Source organism: Oculina patagonica, chromosome 4 (assembly GCF_052425735.1).
Source record: "Oculina patagonica isolate OP01 chromosome 4, crgOcupat, whole genome shotgun sequence".
NCBI lineage: Eukaryota > Metazoa > Cnidaria > Anthozoa > Scleractinia > Oculinidae > Oculina > Oculina patagonica.
In genome coordinates, this window is record NC_135761.1 from 24,050,458 (window position 1) to 24,068,194 (window position 17,737).

Here is a 17,737-nt window from a genome sequence, read left to right on the forward strand (position 1 = left end):
CACGTGACAATTACATCATAATGTCAAAACAGCCGCCATCTTGGATCCGCCATCTTGGATTTCAAAATTTTTTTCAAAACGTCAGAAAACCACCCAAAATTACTGCAAAGTACTCAAAATCAATAAAACTGTGCTTAAAATCCGTAAAAAGGTTAAAACAATTGCATTAAAGTTATTTTTCATTAATAAAAACACGAAAATTACAAATTTGGGAAAACATGCCTGTCAAAATGCCGTTGCCATGGTGACGTCAAGTTCCTGACCCAGCAACCTATACTACCAAATTATTCCCAGATAAATTTTAGATAGAGTCGCAAAGTTTGGCAGCGTTTGGTTCAATATTGAAAAAGTTATTAGCGTTCAAAGTCAACGCGGGCACTTTCCGCCCCCCCCCCCACCGGTCTGGATAGGGTTAATATAGTTAATGCTTTGAAATAACAGACATTGTAAAATGCTGTTCATTTTTGTCATTAATAATTAATCAGATTTGAGAAAAACTGATAGTCTAGAACCTGTTTGTTTTCCATATCAAACCATAACTGTGATTCTAATTTTCAAGTCCAGCTTCCTGTAGGTGAAAACCTAGCTTGTTTGACCATTCATATGACAGCTACTGAATATTTCAGTAATATTTTTGAAAATTAAGTTTTGGAATTGTTTTTGAATTTTAAATCTGAATGCAAGCATAGACAAATTTCCACCCAGGAGAAATTTATCCAGGCCATGTGTTTTTGTTGGCTGAGCTGCGTCAGTATTTATGTGTCATGTTAGTTTTTCTGCATATTTGTATACCTGCCAACTTTTACAACCCTCCAAGTTAAGACCATTTTAGTCACCATGGCAACTAAAATTTTGGAGCTGGCGAAATTGAGAAGAAGGATTGAAAGCGTGAGCTTAATTTAGCGACTAAATTTTTCACTGGTGACTTGAGAATGCATGAGATTGTTGTTGTCACTTTACCTGGGTTTCCGAAGATGTTCAGACTGTTTCCAAAGATTGCCAAAGAGTACTGAAGATGTTCTGATGTCTTTACAACAAAAGGTTGGAGGACTTAAAACCAAATACGATGCTCATTTACTGACTATGCCAAAATTGAGTTGAATTAACATTTAACAAGTTTATGAGCAAGAAATCTGGATTTGTCAGTGAGGTGTGTGAAGTTGGTCTGTAATTGCATGAAATTGGCATACCCGGTAATTTTCGTATTGCAGTCATGAGGCTCATGCATAATGTGTGAAAGTTTGCAAGTCTAATAGCTGTAATTTCTGGGGATCACATGACTGACTAGTGACTGTGAATTGATCACTATAATTATCACTTGTTAGCGATAATAGTCACTAACAAATCACCCTTAGGAATAAAAAGAATGTTAATTTATTGTAGATATCAGTGGTGGATTTAAAAGGGGCTTTCATGGGACCCAGGCCTTCTCATTGTGGGAAAAATCTCAAAGACTAGATTGGCCAAAATTATAAGTTGTGGTCCCCTTCTTTGCTGCAAAAGTTTAAGGCCTAAAAAATGTTCAAGGTCCAGCCCACAGTCCTGTATTGATTTCTGCCACTGGATACAAACTTGATCTTTGTCTTAATTATGATAATAATAATGATAGTGTTGAATTAGTTAATAAAATGACAATGATAATGATAGAAAAGTATAGTGTAGATCTTAGAAATCTAACTGTGAATTTAAAAACTATTTGAAGCTTTGGCTCCAAATAATTTCTGAAAAATAAACTACCATAATAGCATTTTAGTCTTAAGAAGTGGAGGCAAGTAGTCGCAAGTTGAACTTGCGTACACACTTGCCTTTGGTGGCCAAACGGACATGCAAGTTTGGTTGCAAGTGCACGCAAGTTTGCAAAAAGTTATTTAAAATGCTATGAGGTGCAATTCAGTAATTGAAGTAAACTGCAAAAAATGCTTTGACTTGCGATGGGTGGCCAAACAGTGAAAAAATTGCGTAAACTTAAGTGCAAATTTGATCTCAACCAAAGTGAACGGAAGTGTATGCAAGTCAACGCAAATGCACGCAAGTCCTGGCCAAGCAGAGGTGCAAGTAGATGCAAGTTTTCAACTTGCGTCTACTTGTGTTGCCGTTTGGTCAAGACTTTAAGGTTTTCAGAAATCCAAAATTGTGGTATTTGTTAGTTACCAGAATTAGAAGTAGACTTTCTATTATAAAACAGCCCGGACCTGTGCCTTTTCTAAGGAAGTAGAAAAACAATGTTTTCGTATTTGCTGAGCATGTATAAAAATTTTCATCTCATTTTGTGACGTGATATTTCAGTCTCATGGTATTTTGAAATAGTTTGGCTTAAGGTACTTTACCAGGTTTAAATCTGCATTCTGCAACTGATGAATTATAGTGGGGGTACTTGTGTAATGATATAATGCTTTCCCTTCTAGGGCTTCTGCTACAGTGGGGTAGGATACCTATGTGATAGTGGGGTACCTGTGTAATAGTAGGGTACTGGTTTCACATTGCTCAAACACATTGGGCACAGGCAATTCCCTCCAAAACTGGCCCTTATAGAAGTCTCAAATTTTCAAAATCCTCCGCATAAGAGAGAAGGCCATACTTGCTATAGTTGCATAGAGAATAGAGAGATTCATAAGTGTCATCCACCTAGTTTACCAGATGATTACTTGGTTTGATGTTGCTCTAGTTACAAACTTTGAAAATCAGAAGTTTTTGCATTTGACCTCTGTAAAGGAAGGGTATCAGTGTAACAGTGGGTTGCATGTATAACAGTAGGGTAGGCTGGTAGGTTGTGGTAGACTGGTACAATATATATATATCATTCCTGTCCCCCAGGGGCTGTTATCCTGCGAGCTTGACTGTAAACAGTTATTTTTTCTGGCAGCTCACAGCTCACAGAACCAAGAACGATTACTGAAGATTTTTTTTGGCTTGTGTTGAGCGTACATGTTTTCTCATTGAGGGTGGTCAGAGGTGGGAATTCTTGGTGATGACCAAATGTATTGCAGCCTCTGGGGGAGGGAATGAAATCCTATCCAGGGGATCCAGTATTAATAGTGGAAAAACCAGTTGGTAGGTCTTACGTTATCTGCATCTTTCACCTATATCATCGTTTCAGTACATGTTTTTCTGTGAAGTCCAAATATTATCCTCGATATTTTTTGTAGCATTTGATAGTTCTTGCTTAATAAAATTGTTGTATGACATCAATGCAGTTTCATGAGCTAAGGTATTTGAAATTATTCACTTGTCCAGTGGAGGGGGAGGGGAGGGAGGGAGGGGGAGGTGGGAACCAGGGAGAAAAGGGGGCAGGAAGCAAGAGAGGTGAGGGCGGAAAGTTGGATTCCCACGCTGGCAGGAACTGGGTAAAATTAATAAAAATTGCACAACATTACATAATATTTTGCAAAAAATAGCACAACGAGGCGGGAACCACTTCATACCGTATGTTCTATACCTGTGTTTTCTTTAAGCCCTCAGTTTTCATCAAAGCACAAATCAGTGATTTAGCTTTTCTTGCTACTGTTTATATATTTGTACTCCAGGAGCCCTCTCCCAAAGCAAATCCCGTGTAGTCCTCTTATTCCTCCTCTATTCCCTTTGTTCTTTAAAAACGTTGGAAAGTCAAGGATTTTTTTAAGAAAAAAAGAAAGCGTTGGATAGCGGGAGTCCATTACTCCTGTCAGACATAGTAAATCTTTTATTAACAAGGGGGACACCACCGGTCAAGTTGGTCGGGCAATTGCCCCCCCCCCCCCCCCCCACTTCTAATATTGGATGGCACCAAATGGCGACGGGCTGAGAGATAAATGATTTATCAGCTGGTAGATAGGGTTGTCTATAAACCTTCGGGTAACCCTGCGATGGGCTAAAATTAGTCACACAGACTTCTTGTTCAAGGTCCTCAAGGAACAAAATAGCCAGTTTTCCAGGGACAAATAATAACAAACATGGTAGAGAAGACAATGGACAGTGCAAGAGGGGATAAGAGATAACGCTTAGAAATCAGAAAAAACCCCAATATATTTTAGGTCGAAGGCTATGGACACCCAACCAGCATAAGATTTCATCTCCACCATGCAGTAGACAACATGAAAAAATTATCAAACCACTAAAAAATGTTATTGGCACAAATCCTAAAAAAGATCTTGCAGAACTTGAGTGAGCAGATTAATTTATGGATGAGTCCATCTCCAAATTCCTAATGGTCCATTCTTCATTTGCAGATTGAAAGTTCTGACTTCTGAAAAGTAACAGACACAGCATACCTCGCATGACAGGTGGTAATACGAGCAAAAAGTTGCAATGTAACATTGTTGGGCAGTATAAAACAACCAGGAAAAATTCACGCCCCCGGGATTAGGCATAAATAGATTGTGCTCGGCAACTTTTAGCGTTTTGAGCAACTTTTTGTAGTACCAGCAACCTAGTATAAGGCAACTTTTGAGCAACAAATTGATATAAAACCGATCCAAACCATAAAAGGTCGTTTCATTTCGAAGGATTTTTATCTTTTTATATCTTTTTTATTTATTTTTTTATTTATTTTTTATTTTTTATTTATTATTGAAGTTGTGTTGAGTTTAAAGAGTATATTGATCACAACAAAGTATTTATATTTCTCATATAAGTACTCAAACACGTTTTGAGTACTTATCTAAAACAAAACGAATCTAGACGGCAAGCAACTTATCTAAATTTTGGTGGCAACTTTTTGATATTTTAGCAACTTTAGAGCGTCTTTTGGGTATATATATTGTGAAGCAACTTTTCCTGAATTTACTAGCACAATCTATTCATGCCTACCCGGGATTCATTCATTCAGACCCTAGCCTCCCGGCAGGCAGTCGTATTTAGGGGCAATTTGGACCTCATGTAGCTTTTAAATTAATTTCTGGTTGATAATGTAACATCGAAACTCATTGTGCTTTGTGCTATATTTTCTTCGACTTCCAAGCACTCATGTGCAGAAAATGCCGATATCTTGGCGGAGAACACCCTCCCCTTTCTGCCTACCCTACCCCTCCCCCGCCCCCTCCCCCGCGTGCCATTAAAAATGGCCCATGATGACTGGCGAGAATCACATCACGCGATCCATATTCGGAATGCCAAGGCAGCCAAGATCAGTCAAGCAGTGTTCAAGCATTTACAGTATCGAGTTGGTGAGCGTTTTTCGTCTTCATATGTGAAGGTAAGTCGTTTTATTCACCGCCTATTGCGACAATTAGCCAGCTATGCACTTGTTTATTCCATTAGCGGTAATTTGACGAGCTTTCAGTGATTACCTGGTGATTATCCATCCGCTGATATTGATTGTAAAGCGCGCGGCGAAGAAACATTGTGTGCACGTACTAAAGGGCTCTGCAAAACTATAACAGACGGGTTTTTATAACTTTCTTTGGACGGTTCTCTAAATTAAAACATAGAGCAACTACAGAATTCAAGGCCACTTTGATTCACCTCATTTACATGTGTCGGAACGCTTTGTAGAATGAGGCATAACACAATAGATGCTATTCTTATTCAAGTGGCCCTGTATTCTGTAATTTAGACTTAAGCCCTGGCTAAACGATCAAACATTTTCGTCCAACATCATGCTAGAACAGCTTGTTTGACTGTTAAGCTTCCTCTCTTAACATTGCATTTAAACGGTTTCCCATGTTTGATCAAGATCAACATTTCTATCCACCATTTTGTTTCATGAGCAATGTTTGATCGTTGAGCCACCTCTGCAAACAAAGCAAGCCCAAGCGGGAAAAAGCAACCAATCAGAAACAGAATCTATGTGACGTTTCAAGGATAAAAGGCACAAATGAAGCGTTATGTGGACTCACTTTCTTCTATGTTTAATCAAACATTGTTTTTGTTTAGCCACTCTATGTTGTGAGGGTAGCAAAGGGGGTGTTGTCATCCCATTTCACGCACAAATTTTAACCATATTCACGTGTCACGTATACTTGAAACAGCAGAATTCACGAATCACGTGCCTTTTCTAGCTATTTTCACGCGTCACAGTCTAATTTTTGCCCTATTTTCACGCGTCACATTTTAATTTTTGGCCTTTTCACGCGTCACGCATAAACCCTTTGCTACCCTCTGTTGTGTGCAACAAACACAATGCTATCTGTAATCGGTCAGGGCGACTACGCAAACCACACATATTCTGCAGTTTTTCCATAAAAAAACCCAACAAATTATGGCACACAAGTCTCAATGTAACCTTGTGACCTTGGTGGTATTAAGCTTACAATGCATCACAAGCTCACCATGAGAAAATTTATTTTAAATATTTGCCAGAAATATTTGAGAATGTTAAAAATGGACTTCTTGCCACTGCAAAAATTATTGTCTTCTTTGATATGACTTTCCCTATTTCGTGGAGTTTTGGTGATATATTTTAGCCAATATTATTTGTGTGATGCCCAATATGTCTGATATGTGCTTCTATGATACGATTGAGAGCTCCGTAAACAAGTGATGTTGTGTTACATAATGAGAGTTGATACCCTACACTACCACATGCAGATACCAGTTAGATACCATACATTATCACAACTATCTGATCCTGTTGTCAACCTTTGTGCAGCCTTGCCTTTCGCATATGGCAGGCTAATGCAAACAATTACTACAGCTGTCTGATCTTGTTGTCGCCCCCTGGACAGCCTGGTCTATTGCATTTGGCATAATACAAACAATCATAATCGAAGTGGTCTGATCCTTTTGTGTCGTCCTTATATATGGCAGTCTAATGCAAAAATTATGATTGTTATCATAGCTATCTGATCCTACTGTTTTTTTTTTTTTGTGCATCCTGGCATATCCCATATGGCAGGCTAACCAAGTGACTGTTATCCATAGGCGTACGGGCAATTTTTTGCCAGGGGGGGGGGGACGGCAAGACATTTGCCCAAAAAAATTTCGCAAGTTGCCCAAATTTTTACGAAACAGTTGAGAAGAAACGAGGGTCATACGATGCACTAACATAGGCTTACAAATGAAGTGAAAAATTCTTACAAAATTATCTATCATATGAGCTCATAAAACACGTTAAAAGAAATAGCTGTCCCTACTATTTCGACGGCCGAAGATATTAACAATACAATCCATGTCATTGTTGACTACAGAGTTGGAATATGCCCATCAAATGCTAATACAAGTGTGATTACAAGTAATAATTTAGGCCAAGTAAAAAAAAAATGTTTCTCGTTCGTCGTTGTCCATTTTTTGGTATATTTTAATTATTTATTATTTTGTTGCATTCCATACCTGTGTTGTTCGAATATCGATGTTTTTTCCTCCATCGTCAAATTCTCCAGGCCAAAAGCGAACTTCCAAAATAAATCCTGCAAGGTATTTGACCTATCCAGTACGGACCAGCGTAACAAGTATTTAAAGTTTTGGTCTTAATTTGTATTTAAACGCAGACAAAAGCCATCTTACTCCGTACAAAGTGAAAGTTTTTGATCGTTCTACCTTTTCCAAAAACAAATAATAACAAAAGAGAGACGGCCCCCAAAAAATGAAGCGGGAGGGGACAAGAAACATTTGTTTTGTAATTTTACTTGGCCTTATTGGCCTTATTGACACGTTGTCACCCCGTCAGGTGCTGCGGAGGTAAGTTTTCAATCTGTGCAACGCACTGAATGATCGTTCTGCAGAACACGATGTATGTAGCAGCTATCACTACATGGATATGAACCACGTAAAGAAACTCTGAAAACTTATCAAATAGATCATTCTCTTGCATTGCCTCCAGCATTTCTGAAACAGTCATGTAGTCTAATCCGCGCACACGACGAAAACTCGCGCGCATTTTCTGCTCGGCTTCCAGAATCTTGCCGTCGATTTTGTAAAATTTGGCAACGCGGAGAAGCATTCTTTATCATGAGTTTAACTGTGACAGATATTTGCAGTACAGTGCCCAACAGTAAAAAAAAATACAAATAATATTATGTATATCAACACATGACCCCTAAGAAACCAGTGTGCTAAGAAACCACTGCCTCATGTGAATTTAACTGCTTTAACTCGCTGACTTCAGGTTAAAATAGAAAATATCTATCTCTTCAAAGAAAAAACTTCTTTTAAAACAGGCTTTGCCCAAATTTCTCTTGCTGCTCAAAAAATCTGAGTTGCCCAAAATTTGGGGGGGCTGCAGCCCCCCCTGCCCCCCCAGCCCGTACGTCTATGCTGTTATCTCAGCTGTCTGATGCTGTTGTTATCTTCATGCGGCAGCCTGGCCTACTGCATATGCCAGACTAATGCAAGCAATTGTTATTGCAGTTGTCTGATCCTGCTGTCGTCCTTTGTGTAGCCAGGCCTATTGCATATGGCAGGCGCATCCTTTTGCATTTGCAAGAAACTTGCATGGCTCCGCCATATCTAAGGCACCTTCCCCAAGCTCATTTATGAATTGGTGATGAGTTTAAATGTGGAGAGGAGAGGCTAAACTCAAGCCAATGCTAGCCAGTAGCACCCTATGGCAGTCATGTGTTGGGGCCTTTGTGGGCGCAAGCCTTCTGTTCCTGCCATGTGCAGACATGCAGTTATCTGTTTGGGCTTGTGCTAAAGTGTAGCCATGCTTTTCTGCTCCCATGCACTCCTCCCAGCCTTTCATACATGAGGGGACGCAGGCGCTTTCAACTGTAAGTACTTCAGAGGAATGCTAGGATATTATCCTAGCATTCCTAACATACCTCACACCAGGTTCCTTCGCTTGAGCCGCCAAAGGTGTCATAATCTGTTTCGCTGTCAAAAACATTATTTAATCTAATGAAGACAGAAAAAGATGATCATAATCTCAGGGGGGGGACTCCCATATGAGAGTGACGGGGATGCTCGTCGTCTCGCTTAGGAGTATAAATTTCGGACTTTGGGTCTCGCTTAGGGTGTTCTGGGGAAAATGCAAGAAAATGACAATATTTTTAGCCGTCAGGGTCTCGTTTAGGGTTACACACGAAGAAATATACCAACATAAGTTTTTTCTCAGAATTTTGGTATCTAAAATAGCTTGAGCCACGCCCAGATTGGTCTCTTTTAGGGGTTCTTTTCAAAATTTCCGACGAGCATCCCCGTCCCTTTAATATGGGAGTCCCCCCCCCCCCCGGGATCATAATACCGTCGTCCAATAATTTTGTGATGTTGTGATAACAGCGCGCTGTGATTTCGAGTTTTTAAAATGTTGTCGATGTACCTCGGCAAAATCGGAGAAACAAGGAACCAGTTTTAAAGATGATTATCGAAGAAAGCCCGAAAATAAACAAATTTTTAAACTAACAATGAAAATGCACAGCACATTTTATAATACCGGGGAGGCTGTTAATAAAATACAGCTGGACTGCTGTATCGGTACACCTTGTTCGATTTTCCTGATCGAGCCTATCAAAAAACTATAGAATTTTCGAACTGACGAGCGCATATTATAGCCGCAAGTAACTTACCAAACTGAATTAGCTGCATAATGAGCGGCCGACAATAATAGAAAGGAATTTTCCTATGATTTTTTTTTAAAGGCCAAAGCAGTTTAATTCTTGAACTGCGAGAGTAGCGGCCTTTTGCGTACTAGACTCGTACTGGTAACAGGCCCGGCAAAGCCTTCAGAAGAAAAACGTATCCAATGGAAAACAATGCTAAATAACGCCGCACTGTTTCCATTTTCAGCATTTTGTACAATGTACAAGTGTTATAGCAAGCATATGTGTGCAGCCGTCTTCAATAGAAACATGCACATAAAATTATTTTTTGCAGTTGTTCCATGACGCTGCACCGCCTAACAGACAAAAAAAACGTTGCTAGCTAATGATTAGTTACTCTTGATTATGTATTCCATTTGAGAGAACGGACTTAAAAGTATATATTGTGGCTCGATGATAAGTATCTCCGTGTTGCGGTCTAAACTATATGACCCACCAGTTGAAGGAAAGAACATTGACACAATTTTAAAGCGGAGAAGTATTAGAATTGCAGATTACATCGGACTGTATGAGGCGCGCCGCCCGCCAGCTCCGATGAAGAAATATTTTAAAGTGGTGCAGTATTAGAATAGACCATTTTACAGTTGTCTTCTCAGTGACCTGGCCTTTAAATGGAAGTGAAGCTGGAGGTGACCTTGTTTTGATACAGACCTCACTGCTTTTGTTGTGTAAATCATGTTGTTTTGATGCTAAATAGTTTGCATTTACATGATAAAACAGGGAGGTTTGTATCAATGCAAGGTCACCCTCAGCCTGGATCACTACCATTCAAAGGCCGGGTCACTTGGCAGGCAACTGTAAAATAGACTATTGCAGGTTACATCGGACTGTATGAGGCCGCCAGCCAGCTCCGATGGAGAAAATATTTTAAAGCGGTGCAGTATTAGAATTGCAGGTTACATCGGACTGGCGCGCCGCCCGCCAGCTCCAATGGAGAAAATATTTTAAAGCGGTGTAGTACTAGAATTGCAGGTTACATCGGACTGTATGAGGCCCGCCGCCCGCCAGCTCCAATGGAGAAAATATTTTAAAGTGGTGCAGTACTATAATTGCAGGTTACATCGGACTGTATGAGGCGCGCCGCCCGCCAGCTCCAATGGAGAAAATATTTTAAAGCGGTGTAGTACTAGAATTGCAGGTTACATCGGACTGTATGAGGCGCGCCGCCCGCCAGCTCCGATGGAGAAAATATTTTAAAGCGGTGTAGTACTAGAATTGCAGGTTACATCGGACTGCATGAGGCGCGCCGCCCGCCAGCTCCGATGGAGAAAATATTTTAAAGCGGTGCAGTACTAGAATTGCAGGTTACATTGGACTGTATGAGGCGCGCCGCCCGCCAGCTCCGATGGAGAAAATATTTTAAAGCGGTGCAGTATTAGAATTGCAGGTTACATCGGACTGTATGAGGCGCGTCACCCGCCAGCTCTGATGGAGAAAATAGAATTGAGCAGAATTCAGTAGAATTGCAGGTTACATTGCTAATACTCTTGTACTGGTCAGTTTTAAAATTAATCTTTAATTTGACGATAAGGCTGTATATTTTAGAGAACGAATAGAAAATGAATGTAGCGAAACATAATGTATCGCAAATAAAATGAGCCCGTTCAAATCTGTGTTTTTGTAACAAGAGTCTGACCAAATGTTACAACAAGATGGAATCTTCAATTTACTGACCATGACCTAAAAATAGTAATGTTTAATGGATTGACTTACCTGGCGACCTCCTTATTAATGATCCATGACGTGATAGCCCGGGCCATGATTATATTTAAAGCGTTTCTTGTGTATGACTGAAAAACTGAACTAAAACAAACACAACATTTCGAAGGATAGCGTGCAGTTGAGCGCTTGCCTTAGTGCTGCAGAACGAGTGTCCGTGCAACCAACAATTAATTTTCACGGCACAACTGAAAGGTACGAACCATTTGCAATATGTCGTAACATATTTAGGATTTTGAACGACTTTCTGCGTGGAAGGCGCCAGCGTCACCGCAACTCGCGGCTGCAAACTCACCGTAATTTTCACTTTGTAAATCCACATGAATGATCGATCGATAGAACATAGAAATGATCATCTTGCATAAGGCGAAAACAACTTAAATCTTAAAATGTCTAAACGTTTACGCGACATCAAAGTATCTAGGAATCATTCCTTGCAAGATGAGCTTCTTATGTCTTTCCTGAATTGCCGCCAAAGCAGAATTCGCCACGAACATTATAATTTATTCTGCCGCCAGAATGCAAATTGATCCATGTAATATAACACAACTGATAAGAAGATAACTCAAATGCTGCTGACAGATTATAACACTTTCGGTAACCGCAAACTAATCTTCTTAAGAAATCAGGAACTTACAGTTGACGCCGCTTGCGTCCCCTCATGGGTAAGTGCTAAACTTTGGCAAGTATTTTGGTTAATAAATACTCCACTGAATACTTAAACTTTCCAATCAGTGTGGCAGTACCTGGTGGATGCCGCTGTCAGATATGGCTCCACCCTATCTAAGACACCTTCTCCAAGCTTGTCTGTTAGTGACGAGTTTAACAATATAACAACTGGGTTTGTTGTATCTTGGTTGTGCTCCATACATTTTACTTTAACTTTGGCCAGGCTAAAGAATAAAATGTTGTTTGTTATACCAGGGACTTTGTAACTAATAATATATTTCATATGTACACTTTCATTTAAATTCTATGGTTATTAATTTTGAGTTTCAATTTTCAGACTAGCAATGGCCTCTACTCAACCTGTTGAGGTTAATAAGCAGCTGTGTTGTGCCATTTGCTTGGCACAATTTAAGGAACCAAAAGTTCTGCCATGTCTGCACACCTACTGTAAAGAGTGCCTTGTGAAACTGGTGAAGAAAAAGGGCCCTGATCATGTCATAACATGCCCTGAATGCAGACAGGACGTAAAAGTGAGTTGTGTCATCATAACATAAATATTACGGACTAGAGATCTTGTACTGTTAGCAATGATTGACAGAAAAAGATGCCATTTATTTGCCAGTAAGCATAGCACTGACAGAGTAAGACAATAAATATGGAGGAGTCTCAACCCTAGGGGTGTTGAATGGAAAATGCGAGACTTTGTGAGACTGATATCTTTTCTGCAAGCCGGAGACCTTTCAAACCTTGCAAAAGAAATCGAAACTCCGAGAAGACTTCAAAGAAAAATTTGAGGTGAACAGACCCCTGGATTTGGGCTAAAATTCTGCGAGACTCTCCTTTTTTAAAGTACCATTCACCACCCCTAACCCTGGGGTAGGCAGAGAAGGAGTGATTCAACGAAAGCTTGGGTTATGTGCTGCTGCTGAAACAACAAACCCTAAAAGACCCCACCCTAGTCCAGGATTTTTACTAACTCGAGCTATTTAATGAAGACAGTTTTTTCCTCAAATTTCCAAATACTGATTCAGTATCATCAAAAAGTAATATACAGTGGTACCGAGCCAGCTGTATGGCATATTTTTTATTCCTTCTCGATGCTGGAAAATGTAATGCATAAGCAGCGTAGCAGGGGGGTAGGGGGGCTGCAACCCCCCAAATGAAAATTTGGGGGACTCAGCCCCCCATGTTTTGGTGCCAAAAATATTGGGAGGGCAGCATAAACATTGGTTTGTCAAGATATTCCGTCTTGTGAGTGAGTTCAAACATCTTCGAAACTTCCTTGGAAGTCTACGGGAAACTTCGTTTATCTTCAGAAAAGTTCAAAAGATCATCAGAAATGTTTGTATGGCCTTCAAACAACAATCAGAGAATCTTTGAAAACTCTCGGTCTAAAAAGTGCTCAGAAAACAAAAGTTGCTAGAACGAAAAAAATTGCTCCAAAATAAAATATGAATATACCTGCCGAGTATTTTTGGGCAATCTTGGGCCCCCTGCTTTCCAAAACGCTCTGCTGCCTCTGTAAATGTATTTGATCTATTATGCATAAACCAATCAGATCTCTGCACTTTTCTTTTATAAGATTATAAATGGAGATGTTGGCAAGCTGCAACCAAACTTCTGGGTAAACAATTTTATGACCTTGCTCAGAATGCAAGACAACACTTCGTCGTCGGGTAAGGCCTTGATCTGTGAACTCTGTGACAGTGGTGACTTGGGTGTGTCGCGTTGCACCAACTGTAGCGTTTTTATGTGCGAGTTTTGTGTAACTGCACATAAACGGATCAATACTTTCAAGGGTCACCAGATTTTGTCCCTGGATGAAGTGAAAGCTCTTGGTTCTCAGGCCCTCATCGAGCCAGCTTTTTGTGAAAAACATGGTGGTGAGACATTGAAACTGTTTTGCAAAACTTGCCAGAAAACGATCTGCCGAGATTGTACTATTGTTGACCACCGTGAACATAAGTACGACTTTATAGCGGATGTTGCTGAAAAGGAAAGAAATGCTGTCCGAGCTGTTCTTAAAGAAACTAAAGCTAAAGAGCGTGCAGTTGGAGAAGGTTTAAAAGCTGTGCAGATGATGAAAGGTTCTGTCCAGAGGAAAGTTTCTGAAGTTAGCAAACAGGTACATACATATACATACCTTTCCCTATGGGGGCTTTTCAAAGACAATATGGTAAAATACTACAATTAAATACTTAGATACTAAAATTAATAATATTACATTTTAATTTCGATAATCACGAATTTAAAAACTCTACAATTAATTTACGTTTTTTTTTACTGAGTTTTAAAGTAAGGTCCAATGAGTTCCAGATGGTAGTTGTCATATTATAAAATGTTCTTTGGCCAGTGGCAGTTCTGAATAGAGGAATGTTTAATTGTTGAGAGTTTCTAGTGGTATGCATGCTTATATCTGCACGTTTGATAAAAGTAGAGGTCAAATAGTCGGGGGGTACAGCCCATCATGCACTTGAAGGCTAAAGTGGTGCTTCGATAGTAAAGCTGGCTTGATACTGGCAGCCATTCTAATTCTTTTAGTATGGGCGTGACGTGATCGAATTTCCGTGCATCACTTACCATAACATGCAAAGTTCTGTACAGATTGCAGTTTATCAATGTTACATTTGTTACAGGTGGATTCCTTTTTTGATGAGCAAATTAAGGCATTGGAGTATTACCGTGCAAATCTAAAGCATGAAGCTACAATACAAGGCGAAGTAAGAGTCAAACAGCTTGAAAGCCAAACAGAAATGCTCTCCTTACTTTTGGCCCAGTTGAAAAGTAGCATTGAATTCACTGACCAAGCCATATCAGATGGAGATGATGTGAAGCTTTTATCAATGAAGAAACAACTAATCCAGCGACTCTCTCAACTGAATTCATCACAAGACCAATTGAAACCCTGCAAGGGTGATTACCTTAAGTTACAAGTGCATCAAGCCATTTGGGACATTGGTAAAATGGCATCCTTATCGTACATTCCTATTGACCCACAGAAGTGCACTGTTAGCATGGTAGGAGGAGAAGAAGGGGTTATGTACCAGACCATAGCTGGACAGACAGTGGATTTTGTGCTTACTATCAAAGATGAAAATGGAAGCAAAGTAACTGAAGGTGGCCACCAAGTTGGCGCTGGAGTTTTTGTTTACATTGAAGCTGAAGCCATTGAGGAGGTGCAGAACATCAATCTTGCAGTACAGGACAATGGTGATGGATCATATAACTTTTCTTATCGCCCAGGGGATGTAGGACTTGCCACTCTGACAGTGGAAGTTGAAGGTCAAAATGTGTGCGGAAGTCCCTTTAATTGGCAAGTCAATCCAGAAATCAATCCAGACAATGAAAAGCCAGCAAAAGGGCAAAAAGGGCAAAAGAGGAAAAGCAAAGTACTCCTGCTTTTACAGAGGGGATGCATTCTTGGAAACTTCAGCTTGTCTCTTTTAGTCCTGATAGGGATAGATTTGGACATTTAGAAGTTGGAATCATAGCAGGGTCCACTGTATATCATTTCTTATATGAAAATGAAGGAAAGCAACAAACAACAAAGTGGTGCTGGTGTTATAATTCAGCGAAGCTAATTTCTACTCGATCAGATGGACAGCAATCATCTATCACTTCTGTTCAAGGCAATGATGTGTTCACAGTGTTTCTGAACCTTGAAACCAAGAAACTGATCATCTACAATATCCGCAGTAAACAAGCTGAATTGTTTACAGGGGTCGAAGGAGAACAATTTTTTCCTAATGTCTCACCGCAAAGTCCAATGTATAGAAACGCAGCCTATCTAAAATGGTTGTATGAAAATTAAGAGAGGAAAAACAATATGAGAAAAAAGATTTTACACAGCCATGAAAAAAGTAGCTGGCAACCCCTGCTTAGGAGTCCTTTAAGCCGATAGCTGGCTAACAGGAAGTCAACTTATTGATCGTTTTCATGTGACGTCACGGCGACCATGTTGGTGGACCAGAACAATAGACTTTCTCTCTGTTGGGAACTAAATTCTATTTTTATGTAAATTCTACGCAACCATTTTGTATAGTTTGGACCACCAAATATGGCCACCTTAGCACGTGAGTGAAAACCATCTATTAATTTATAACTAAAAATTCTAATTTTCATTTTACCCTTCTTATCTCAAATCATCCATATGTAGGCAGTGGAGCATGGGGGGCAGGGTGGCAGTAGCCTCCCCCAAACACAAATTTGGGGGGCTCACCCCCCCCCCCACCACCACATTTCAGTGCTGAAAGTATCGCTAACGCAGCAAAAAAATGGTGCCTTATCTATCCAAAGGTCCAGTGTTAACTTCTTACACATGAGTCTAAAAAAAAATTGGTCTGGAAGTATGCAATCCTGGCCAAAACGGTTGAGACACTTTACTAATTTTCACCAATTTTGGCACTACTTCTCATTTTTGTCAATCCCCCCCTCCCCTATTTCAATGTTGTCAATGTTGTTGTTTTATGGAAACAAAGCCTGGTGAATTGCAAACCCCATAAAACAACATTGGGTTGGTTGGAGGGGGATAACATGTTTTTAACAAACTTGCCAGTCAAGACATTCGCAAAAAATCTGTGAAATGCGTTTGTCTCAACTGGTTTCGTCTGGGATTGTAGGTGAGGAAAGATCAGAGTCTTAAAGTTCGTAAAAAAGCATCTATGAGCCCAGTAATTTTATTAGCTTACCATGGGCAGGCTATGTTAACATCTTTAACCTCAGTTGAAAGTAGAGGAATTATAGGAATAGTGTATTGCAATTAATTAATTCCCTTGAAGTGTACATTCTTTTTTAAAGGGTTTACCTCGATGTAAAAACTTGTGAGTTTTTCTTTTGTTTTGGAACTATTGTTTCCTGTTTTATATTGTTTCGTGGTTCTTTGTTGTCTTCTTTGTTCTTTGTTTCATATTATGTCACTGGTGAGTTTCACAGGTTTCACTGAGGATGGGCCTTAAACCTTCAGCCGTAGTGTATTTTGTTACAGTCATATTGTACTAGGCTGGCAATTATATTCAGGATTTTCTTGGTGAGGACTTATTTATCTTCTATGTACCCTAACTACATAAACAACCCGACTGCTGTAAATAGGAGCCATAGCCAGAAGTTATATACTGATTTTTAAAATTTGCATATTATGCTGATAATATACTGGGCTTGCTCCCAAAGTTGGCCTAGAGAAATTTGAAAGGGGGCTTATTTTTTATACTTCTTGTAGGTCAGCTACTATTTTACATTAGCTTTTGGAATGTCAGCTGGAAAATAGTTTGAGAGAAGGTTTGCATGAAATTATAACACTGTCAACAATATTATTGTTCAGCTTGTTTCCTTGTGTTAGGCACAGTGGCATAGTGTTCAGTGCATCACTCTCCAGACCAAGTTGTGGTGTTGAAACAAGTTAATCTTCCAGTGCCTCTCCACTCAGGTGTATAAATAGGTAAATAAGCAAATTGTAGTGGAACCAGTGTAGGAAACTGTACTAGTAAGGTACTTGTGAAATAGTGGGTTACCTGTGTTATAATGGTTACCTATGTAATAGTGGGGCACCTGTGTAATAGTACACTACTTGTCTATTATTGGGTAACATTTGTTCATTGTAATAGTAGGGTAGGGTTTTGCAGTGGTCAAATGCACTGTGTGTGCACAGTTGCTTCCAAAACTGCCACTTGTATACATCTCATAATATCTGAAATCCTCCAATTTCAAGCCAAAAGATTATGCAGTCACTAAAAAGATAAGTTTTGTGGGCTTGTTCACCGACGCTGTACATGTAGTTTATCAGCTCATAAGTTGGTTTGTCATAACGTTTTCTTACAAGTTCTGGCAAGGTTTTGTGTTTAACCGGTTTCAAACTCTGAGACAACAAAAGCCAGAAGTGGAGACAGAATTTTTGCATTTGA

General features: G+C 39.7%; 1 protein-coding gene across 1 annotated transcript; it reads left to right on the plus strand.

Annotated features, from left to right (window-relative positions):
* The first annotated feature begins 5,103 nt into the window (after positions 1-5,103).
* LOC144651718 (E3 ubiquitin-protein ligase TRIM45-like) lies at positions 5,104-15,400 on the plus strand. Its single transcript, XM_078511680.1, has 4 exons — positions 5,104-5,170; positions 12,178-12,370; positions 13,423-13,965; positions 14,477-15,400. The coding sequence occupies exons 2-4, from the start codon at positions 12,185-12,187 to the stop codon at positions 15,314-15,316; spliced, it is 1,569 nt and encodes a 522-aa protein (XP_078367806.1). The 5' UTR covers positions 5,104-5,170; positions 12,178-12,184; the 3' UTR covers positions 15,317-15,400.
* Positions 15,401-17,737: the final 2,337 nt, after the last annotated feature.